Source organism: Lynx canadensis, chromosome C1 (genome assembly GCF_007474595.2).
Source record: "Lynx canadensis isolate LIC74 chromosome C1, mLynCan4.pri.v2, whole genome shotgun sequence".
Taxonomy (NCBI): Eukaryota; Metazoa; Chordata; class Mammalia; order Carnivora; family Felidae; genus Lynx; species Lynx canadensis.
In genome coordinates, this window is record NC_044310.1 from 143,351,322 (window position 1) to 143,362,067 (window position 10,746).

Below are 10,746 nucleotides of genomic sequence, written 5' to 3' on the forward strand. Positions count from 1 at the left end.
AAAGCTTCTTGCACACATCACCTCATCTATAAAAACCAGAACCACTTGGCATCTCTCGAAGTAACAAATGGATCTAAGGGCTGTGGAGAAGAGTTGTTGGCAGGAAATGGTCCCCAGGGCTATGATATTTTCAGACTATGTGCATTTCCCTATAAATGCATAGATCATGGATTACATAGCTCTGTTCACATATCTTTTTTTACCTAAGGACTAAATTTTGCACGTTCTGGTTTGTCTGACAATCACAATTTCTGGGAGCAAGAGAATAAATTTGGATAGTTGAGGTAAGGAGAAACTAAATTTTCTTTTGCAGGGAGGAGGAAAGAGGTATAAAGTAGTATTGAGAGGAACAAGTATGAAGGAAATTGTATTGCTAGGGGAGATGGTAGGAACAGAATAGCTTGGGCAGGCCCCTTTTCAAATTTTCAGGACTTGGGCTTTCAATGGAAATGTCTGTTCTAGACAAACAAGCGAAAATGGACCCGTAGGTGTGAAACCTTTCTGTCTGAAACTCGCTAGAAGCATGCTCCTTGCACAGCAGAACACGTAGCAGGATTCCTAAAAACTCTGGCTGATTAGTTTTTGATTCCAAATCGATTTCCACCAGAGCACTGAATTCACTGATGGGCTAATAAATTTGTAGGAATACGGAACCCTCAGCAGATGTGGCAGCCACGAAAGAAACCTGAGTTTAATTTCAAACGTCTGGTTTGTCCCAGCGTGAACGGGTTGCTGTGTTTTGTTTCTCTCTTTGAAACATGGAGGCAGCAGATTAACTTGGTGCCACAGAAACTGTCTACTAAAATAAAAAGCCTCCATTTCCTGTCCTATCCATTAGCAAAAGTAAACTGTCTTCCATGACTCACCCTTAACTACATGTTGACTCTGCTCCCCTCCCCAGATACAAAAAACAAAAACAAAAACAAAACAAATAAGCAAACTCTTACCAGCTGCAAAGACAGGAACAGCAGGCAAAACTTCCCAATCCTTTTTTGCAAGCCTGCAACCTACCAGCATTCAAAAAACCATTTGAAGTCATAATTCCTGGCAAGATTTGAGAGTGAAATCCACACTTAATAGGGATAGGATGTTAAAGGACACTCAAGCCTTTAGATCCCCGCCTTTGACTCAATGGACATGTTTCCACCAGTTGTGCTTCTTCCTGAGTAAATGGGACACATTATTTTTATTGAATTTTAGTCAGTCTTGTGTCTGCTGTTGTGAAGTCTTGCATTGTATAGTATAGTAGAGGATCCTTTATGTTTTTGAAAATATTTAGGATCCTAACCCCCAAGCGTGAATACAAGCTGCTCTAACCCTCTTATCAAGTTTAGGCTTGAAGTTCTTGTATTGTATGGGTTACTTTCACATTCGCCGTTTTCTAGGCTCTTCTTTCCATCACTGTTCAATTTCTAAGTCCTAAATGTGCCTCCCACCATCTGTAGTTCCACTCCAGCCCATCCTTCCCAGTTTGGGTTGTAATACTCACCCCCCACAGGACTTCAGGACCTTGGCTAACTCCTCTGAACCTTTTTATCTGGCCTGGGGTTGGGAACTCCAAATTTAAAAAAAGCAGATCGAGTTCCCCTTTTAACCAGGCCTTTTCCCTAGAAAATGTAATATGGCAAAGACAATGCATGCCATGTTTTAGTAACAGTGTTTTACCTCAGGGAGACTTAGCCTCATTATGTACTTTAGCAGCTACTTTTCCTCACATTTATTCATTAATTATTTATTGATTCTTCGGCAGCATCCCGACGCCCTCTTGCTGACGTTGGTCAGGGGCAAGACGCCCTCCCTGAAGGCTGGCCAAACCATCTCTTCCCTTCATTAGCGGTGTAACCCTGTGTTCTCACTGGAGCCCTGCACGGAAGTGTCATCTTCCCCGCGGGGGCCTCCTGTTGTCTGTCCTGGCTCAGAGAGCTGAGCCTAAATGAAATATAAAATATTAACTGTTAGAGAAAACAAAGGATGCTGCCTCCAGCATGGCTCCTGTGCCTGAGGCTTGGCCACGTCTGACTAGTCCCTAGGCCTCTCCGTCTTGCCCACACCCTCGTCCCTCCTCGGGATCCACGAGTTGAATTGCAGCTCTCCAAAGCGAATTCCCTGGGCCTGTAACCTGACTCCTCACCCCCAAGCATTCCCTTCTGCCCAGAGCCCAGAATGACCACCAGGAAGCCAGGAACAAAACACTTAAATGTTGCGTTTATTAAGGAAATGTTAAATACGAAAAAAAAAAAAGAAAGAAAAAACTCAAAACTGTGTCATGAATGTCAAGAGCACTTTTGTGGCGTAAACCGTGCAGTCACGAGCTACAAGTTCTATTCCAAGTCTTCGCCCCGGCACTAGCTAGGGCGTTAACCACCTCCCCACCCCCGCACCCTAACCTCCCACGCCCCCCCCCCGTTGCAAATTCAATAAAAGAAACAAATCACCCAGTTCACATTCGCAGGCTCCCCCTCCCTCTACCCCTTCTCCCACGACAACAAAACTCTAACCCCAGGCAGGCAAACAGGCCACTAGGGCAACAAAGGACTTATCAAATATTTGTATTCAAGCAAACAAACACAAAATCCCTTAAAACGGCACGTTACAATCAATCAAAGGTATTTATAGTCTCTCCCGCCAGGTCTGGGAGGAGCGGGAGAGAATGGGCGCGAATCCTGACACTGATTTGTGTGTCCCCATTAGTTCTGTTGCGTGGCGTATACACCGGTCACTTTTCGGGCCACCAGGCAATCGGTGCCGCTGGGTCTCTCCCCTGCCCGCCCTCTCCACCTGCCCCGAGAGCTTGGCCCACCTGCGGTGGAGGAGGGCCGTCGACCCGGTCGGTCTCCCCGCATCCCACGCTAGCGGCAGCTTCCAAAGTTCTGAGCCCTAATTGCCCTCTTCTTGCCACTTGCTGCTGAGTCCAGTCAGGGCGCTCTCCTCCTACTGCCAGGAATGGGGGCTTTCAGAGGACCAGCGAGAAACGGGTCGCTTCATCCCGAAAGGCAAAAGTCGAGAGAAATAATTGACTCCGACAGGTTTGCTTCGCCCAGTCTCGGATGGTGAGGGGCGCGGCCTGGCTGGCTAGGTGGGGAGGCGTTGGGGCGGCTGCCGCGGAGGTGGGAGGGCCGGTCAGTAGGGCCCCACGACCACCGCCTCCACCTCCTTAGACGGTCTCCGGTCTTTCACCAGGAAGTTGATCATGCCCTCGGACTTGATGAGGAGGTTGCAGCCAAGGAAGAAGATGCCAAAGACCACGGTGAGCGAGAGCACACACATGACGGCGATCTGTACCACGCGCATGATGTACAGGCTGCGCTCGTCCGGGCCGCCCTCGGCGAAGCCGTCGTCGGTCACCACCGACGCCTGGGTGCAGCAGCGCACGGCGCGCTCCAGAGCCTCGCTGCTGTTGGCCAGGAGCAGGCCCGCCACATCGGTCTGGTTGTCCAGCGCTGGATTCATCGCGGGAGCCGGCGAGCGCCCGGGGAGGCGCGGGTCCGAGGGGTGGGAAGGCGCTAGGGTTGCGAGAGGAATGGTAGGGAGCGGAGCGCTCACTTGCAGATTTGCGCGCGCCGGGGCTGCTCGCTCTCTCCTTTCCAAAGTCCCCGGGTCGTGGGACTTTCCCAGGAGCCTTTCCGACGCACGCCGCAGCTCGGCTGGTCTGAGCGCCGTCTGCTCCTGCCGGGGCGGTGCTGGTTCCCGGCGCTCGCTCGACTGGGGGCTGTTGGAACTTGGCGGGGCTGGGCCAGTGGGGCCGTGGGAGGTGCGGCGGCGGCGGCAGCAGCGGCGTGGCTGCTCTGAGCGAACAGCGGCCCCTTCCGGCCGCACCGCGGCTCTGCGCCGCGGCCGTTCGGCAATGGGGGAAGCAAAGGGGTGAACCTCCTTTCCTTGCTTTCCTTGCTTCGCCTCTTTTCCAACTCCAAAGACGAGGCAGAAGTGACTGTACTTTTCTGGCTTGATGGATGATTAAAGAGTTTCGGTTGGGGGAGGGGTTGCGATCAGCTGAAAGTTTCCGAAGAACTGGGTCACACCATCTCTGCGCGCGCGTCCTTTGCCTTCTGCCCCTCTCACCTCTGGGCGGATGGAAAGTGGCGATGAATCCCAGGTGCCAGATGGTGCTTGCTAAAGCGCGGGCCAGCCGCCTGTGCTTGATTCCGTCTTGCCTGCGACAGAGTTCTGGTGGAGTAGGGATGATCTGGGAGGTGTGTGTGTGTGTGTGTGTGTGTGTGTGGATTTTAGGAAGAAAGAAAAGCACGTAGGAGGGAAAGAAAGAAGGAGGAAAAAGGAGAGTGGAAGGAAAGAAAAGGAGGAAGGAAGCTATTGGAAGAATAGAGAGTAAAGGTTTTGTAAGATGTTTGTAGAGATTTTTGAGGGGTTAGGGGGAGGAGGTGCTCTTCTGTGGCCTTTGTGTGGAAGTGGTTGCCAGGAGCACGGTCACCTCTCTGGTGAGGGTGGGAAGGTGGTCAGAGTGGGCACCCTTATAATCTTCATTGCAGATGAGTTTTTGGATGTGCTTGCAATGTTTTTCTCCGTTGGCAGTAGATCAGTTGTTTTATTGCTCATCAATATCAATCACCTAGAACACTGGCCAACTGCTGGAAGCCTTCCTCATTTTCCATAAACTGATGTGTTTCATCTTAGTCATTTTAAACAAAGCTACAGATGTTTTAGGGGCCTGACTGAGGCTTCAGCCCATTGTGATTTTGCTGGTAGTTTCAGTGCAATGTTATAAACCTGTCAGTTGTTTCTTAAGCTCTAGAAGAATACTTGAGGTTTTTTTTTCTCTCTTCTACTTTTTTTTTCTCCCTCACTCCCCTCCTCCCCCTCTCTTCCTTACTTCCTATTTTTTCTTTCAACTATTAACAGGTGGAAACCAGTAATGGGAAGCCCAGCCCAAACTTTTGATAGAATACATTTACTACATTTCTATTAAAACATAGTAGCTGTCTTGCCATTTTCAACTCCATTATCAATTCTGTTCTAATTGCCAGTTAAACCCACTTATGTTTCTCTCCCCAAACATCATTTATTCCATGTTCAGAGATTTCCTTAATGTTTTTTTACTAATTTATGACCACCTTGCAGAGCGAACTCCCTTTTTAGTTAAAGAGTTTTCAATTTTGGGATCTTGATTATATATCCGCCTCAGTAAACTTAGATCCCTCTAAATAGCTACTTTTATATTAAGGATAGTTTACTAGCTAAAGATCCAGACTTCCGGGCCTTATCTGTAATTCACCTGGTTTATTGCTCTAGTGTTCATGATTACATTAGCCTTGAAGAATACTCCCAACAATTTCTCCTTTGTTTTCTTTATTAAATTTTTTTAACATGTATTTATTTTTGAGAACAGAGAGAGGCAGAGCGTGAGTGGGGGAAGGGCAGATAGAGAGAGGGAGATGCAGAATCTGAAGCAGGCTCCAGGTTCTGAGCTGTCAGCACAGAGCCAGAAGCAGGGCTCGAACCCACGAACTGTGAAATCATGACCTGAAGTCTGACCTGAAGTCAGACACTTAAACAACTGAGCCACCCAGGTGCCCCAACAATTTCTTCTTTAGACAAATGTATTATTAATTGATTGAAAAAAATTATTTAAATCTCATTGTACAGTCTATCTTAGTTAATATGGATGGTACTTAACAATAAAACATACCACATATGTGAAAAAGTTACAGAAGAATTTAAGAAAATATAAAGCGATACTAAAATGAATAGTAAAGGCAAGTAGTAGGAATTTAGAAGAGCAAAATTGAACAGAGGTCAACTTCCAGGGATATTAACTTGCACACAATTGTATGTTTAGGAGAAGTTGAGCGTGAATGAGTAGAGATGGATACTTCCTTCTATGTGACAAAACTGAATAGAGTTACATAGCACATTTGTAAGGTCCCACATAGTAGGACTTGAGTTACAAAAAAAAATTCCTTAAAATGTTAATTGAAACATTTTCAGAACTTGAGTATGTTTGTTGAGACTACTTAGTTAGAAGCTAGTATAAAAGTGATCAAACCTTGGAGCTCAGGGGAGGTTTGATCTCATCAAACCTTTAGATTTCAAGATCACATTCTTAAAAGAAATAACTTTATTTTCTTTTGGTGTTATCTACTAACCAGCCACAAAATTGTGAGTAAGAGGAAAATAGCTATTCCCACCAATTAGTTCAGATCTCTGGGAACGTGGTTGTTTTTTCACCTCCACACCACCCTGCACCACTTAGATTTTGTTGAATAAAATTGCTTGCAGTATTTAGATCAAAATTAACTACAAACCTGCTGTGGTAAAAATCATATTAATCGTTATCAGAATTAAGGGGAACTAGGCTGCTAGAGCTTTTCTGCAGAAATCTTTTATTTATCTTTCCATTTTGCATTTTGCATGAACATTTTTCTCTCAGCTTTACTTCTGTTATTCACCTATTTCCTAGGAAAATCTTACAGATTTGGGAAAAAATCCTTTAAAAATGTGGGTGTAGAAAAAACTAATTTCTAGAAAAATAGATAGTGATGTGGAACACTTTAAATAAAAAAAAATTGATACATAGAAGGACTCACCGTTACATTTATTTAATTAGTGACTTCTACTTCATTGGAAAGAGTTTTGACTTTCAGAAAGTTAAATGCTCAGCATTTCACAATATATTTACTTGTTTATTCTTTCCAGAAGACATATCTATGGCATGTAATAAGTTCTACAAAACTATTCTAGGCTGATATTGATAGGCATCTGTAATCAGTAATCATTGGATCTACAGGTTGAATTGTCTTGATGTAGGACCAGACAATTTTAATATCAAAAGCCTTTTCCTTGGTTCTCTATTTGTGCATATTATAGAAATATTAAGTAGACATTTTTCAAAAAAGCATATCAGACATAGGATATTTGCTTTTTGGGGGCAAGCTTTTTTAAAAAGTAAGTTACATTATATGAAAAGTAAGAGTAAGCATTCATGTTCATTCATAACAGCGGACTCAGCACCTGGAACATAAGAAACAAGGCAGAAATAAACAAAATATGTCGTCAAACCACCAGAATAAATATATGCATTTAGGTATTTAAAAAAGCCAACTTTTCTTCCTGTGTTTTTACTATGCGTATTTTGACTTAGTCTTGACCATACGGTAATACAATTTAGACTTTACTTTTTCCCTTTAATCCTATATTTTCCCATGACATTAAAAAATTATTACTTGCACATTTTTAATGAGTATATAGCACTTCATTATGTGAACATACCCTTGTTTATTAAACAATTGCCCTATAGCTGGGCAGTTGCCTTACTCTCAAATACTGTTACTGAACCAATTACATACGAGGAACATTTTTTGTTCACAAATGTCTTCTATATTTAGATTACAAGGATAGGAAATTTACAAAATTGCCATTTTTTACTGAAAATTATGTTATTTTTTAAAAAGCAACACACAACCAAATTGTAAAAATGGTTGTAACCAATCTGCACTCACATTTGAAAAGCATATGAATACCAGTTTATCATGCCCTCTATACTAGGTGTTAAAAATGTTTAATATCCAAATGGAATCCATAAAGATTAATTCATAATTTCTGAGGGCAGGACCCAAGCATATGTATTTCTTAAATTTCCCTAGGTGATTCAATAGTCCACCCATGGTTGAGAACCACTGCTCAGAGTAATATTTTCAAGCTTGCCTTGAGATCACCTAGGACAGAGATGGGAACTTTCTGACTCCCAGGTCCTACTGCAAGTCAATTGAATCAGAATTTTTTTTAACTAGCTTCCTGCATCCTTCCACTGGGACTTTGCTCTGGTAGGTCTGGGATGGATCCTATAAATTTGTATTTTTAGCAAGTCCCCCAGGAAATGCTATTCTTGAGCACCAAATATTATGATTGAAAAAATTAAATTACCATTGCAAGTTTGAAATTGCATGTTCTTATTGTGGACGGATAATATTTTCACTGATGTGTTATGGAACTGTATGTCCTACTTTGTAATCTTCAGGTTCAGATTCAGGTGCTTTGTCTATTTCTCATTTGACATTTTATCATTTGTATTGATTTACTGATTTATAGTAAGTCTTCTGTATCAAATATATTAACTGCATATATGAAATATTTGTAAATATTTTTCCAGTTGATTTGCCTTTTGAATTGGGCTGTAGTCTTCTTGGGTATGTGGAATTTTCATGCATCGACATTTTTATCTGTGATTTTTTTCATTACTTTATTTATTTAATTTTTTTAAAGGGGAAAGCACACATTTATTACCTTACCAGAGAAAGTTCTTTCACATAAGACCCACCTTAGGGACACAGGTTCAGACATGTCTCCAACACAGCTGCTTTTGGCAGGTTGCTCACTGGGGATGTACACTCCACCCTGGCTCTGCCTTAATCTTGTAGAATGCTCCCATAACATCTGTCAGGGCATTGAACCAGGGTGTGAAATTGTTGCAAACTCTTCCATAAGTTTTTCGTCTAATAAACAGTCTCGAGTTGCTATCATAAAATTAACCGTTTCCCTAATAAAATACAACATCTACATTTTACATGCAACATCAGACAGGATTGCTTTCTCTTCCTCACTAGGTGCCAGCTACAGGAAAGCTGTTCTGAGTCTCAGATTATATAGATTATACACCCATCTACCAGAAGACATTTAGAAAAAAACACCCCCGTACCCCCCCCCCCCCCACCACAGGAGACCTTTCACATCCACCTTGTAAATTGCCTGGTTAATTCTGCTAAAGAATGGTGAGCAGCGGATGGTGGAAGCTGATCATCCATTCACACTGGCAAACACATCTAACTCTCATTCTTTTGGTCAGCCATAAAACCCTAGCGTAAAGAAAGAAGCAAAATGAGATAAAAAATTTTCTGTGAAATACAAAGTTAAGCCAACCCTATCAATACATAAAACCCACTTGGACTAGGTGAAATAAGCTACTCACAGAGGACACATACCATATGTATACAAGGTATCTAAAGTAGTTAAACCTATGGAAGCAGCAAATACAATAGTAGCTGCCTGGGGACCCGGCATGGTGAAAATGAGTGGTGCAATAGTTACAAAATTTCAGTTATGTGAGATGAGTAAATTTTAGGTATCTGTGGCAAGGCATAGTGCCTATAGTTAGCAATATGGTAATGTGCACTTGGGAATTTGCTAAGAGGATAGATCTCATATTGAGTGTTCTTACCACAAAACAAAAACCAAAAACCAAAACAAAGGGACACAAGAAAACTGTGGAGGGGGGTGGATTACTTTGATTGTGGTGATGGTATCATGGGTGTTTTTATATGTCCAAACTCATCAAATTGTACACATTAAACATGTGCAGTTCTTTCTATAGCAATTGCACTTCAATAAAGTTTTTTTAAAGAATGAATTAGTTGTCTGAGAGATAGAAAGAAGAGTGTCTTCCAGAATTCACTGCAGAAGGAAAAGTAGCCTGAAGTGCTTTGCATATTAGCCCCTTACCCTATCCAAAAAAATTATCTGGGTTATCACTCCCATCAGTAAAGCTAGTATGTGCTATGTATTCAGAAAGCTACGGACTAAGGAGGGATTTTTTTTCTTTGCTTCTAAACTTAGAAGGTTCATCCTCATTCAGAATTATACTTGTATATTATTTTTTATTTTTTAAACATTTTAAAAATATTGGCATTGCTTTACCTTTAACACAATGCTCTATCTGGAAGTTATTTTGGCACAAGGTAAGTTTGCCCCTACCTTAAGTAGTCCACTAATAGGTAAATAATAATACTGACCAAGTTTTAGAGTTTAGAACTGAAATAAGAGATTTCAGGTATCGATTTCTTTACAACAGATAATATGTAAACATTCATATTTAGTAAAATATTTAAACTTTAAGTTTCTGAAGTATAAAGACTGCATCTGTCTAATTTATCTTTTGATTTTTGCATCGATTTTGTTATAGTTCAGAGGAAAAACAGCCAGCAGTAAACAATAAAAATTAAACCAAGTGCTTGCGTCTTCCTCTTTTATTTAAATGGACTCCCTGGATTTCTGACCTGATGCCATCTGGTGACTGTTGACTTCTTTCTGTAGGAGGAGAGTGAACACTGTCCTTGTGTCACATAGGTGACCTCTTTGAGTCAGAGCTTTCTGTCAGTGCACAGGCACGTGGAAGAACACAATGAGTAGCAGCCACTATGTTCTCATCTGTTAATACCTTTTTACTGTTGTTGAAATAAAGGTCCAGGAAAAGCATGTAATAACTCACCCCCAAGTTTGATTAAAAAGCCCTGACCACTGAACTTGCCGAGAAGTTTTCAGAATGATACATTATAGACCTATAGCATCCTATTTTTAGATGTGCAGCATAGACAATTTTTGCCTCCATGAAATTTTTGTCATTATTTCATACTGATTTTTCTGCCCACTCTTTAAAGCCTGTGTGATTTAGATTTTAAAGTGAAAAAAGCACCGAGCTGCATAAAGCCTTTGGTGTCACTGGTGCATCCCTTCCCACATTAAAGAAACAGGACTTGCACCAGCCTGAAAATGGGGAGAAGCAGGTGGCTGCAAAGACGCATGAAAGATGCAATTTCTCCAATTTCTCAGCTTCAGCTCAGTGACTCCAAGTCATGATTATATCTTCTGTTTCTATAGGACAAGTGCTGTTTCCCTCAAATATTTATATAAAAATATGAAGGAGAAATCATTCTGGAAGCAAAGGAGGAAAAGAAGTCTTGCCCATAGCATGTTGAATTTAGACTTGTGTATTTAAACTCACGAAGAGATGTGTCTCTGGCA

At 42.1% G+C, this 10,746-nt stretch overlaps 1 protein-coding gene across 1 annotated transcript; it reads right to left on the reverse strand.

Moving 5' to 3' along the window:
* Positions 1-2,410: 2,410 nt before the first annotated feature.
* On the reverse strand, positions 2,411-3,685 carry RPRM (reprimo, TP53 dependent G2 arrest mediator homolog). The gene has a single exon (XM_030326466.1). It carries the CDS (start codon positions 3,448-3,450, stop codon positions 3,121-3,123), a length of 330 nt encoding a protein of 109 aa, XP_030182326.1. The 5' UTR covers positions 3,451-3,685; the 3' UTR covers positions 2,411-3,120.
* Positions 3,686-10,746: the final 7,061 nt, after the last annotated feature.

Coding starts and splice junctions, on each gene's coding strand:
- RPRM (XM_030326466.1), bottom strand. CDS start 3,450: ATGAATCCAGCGCTGGACAACCAGACCGATGTGGCGGGCCTGCTCCTG.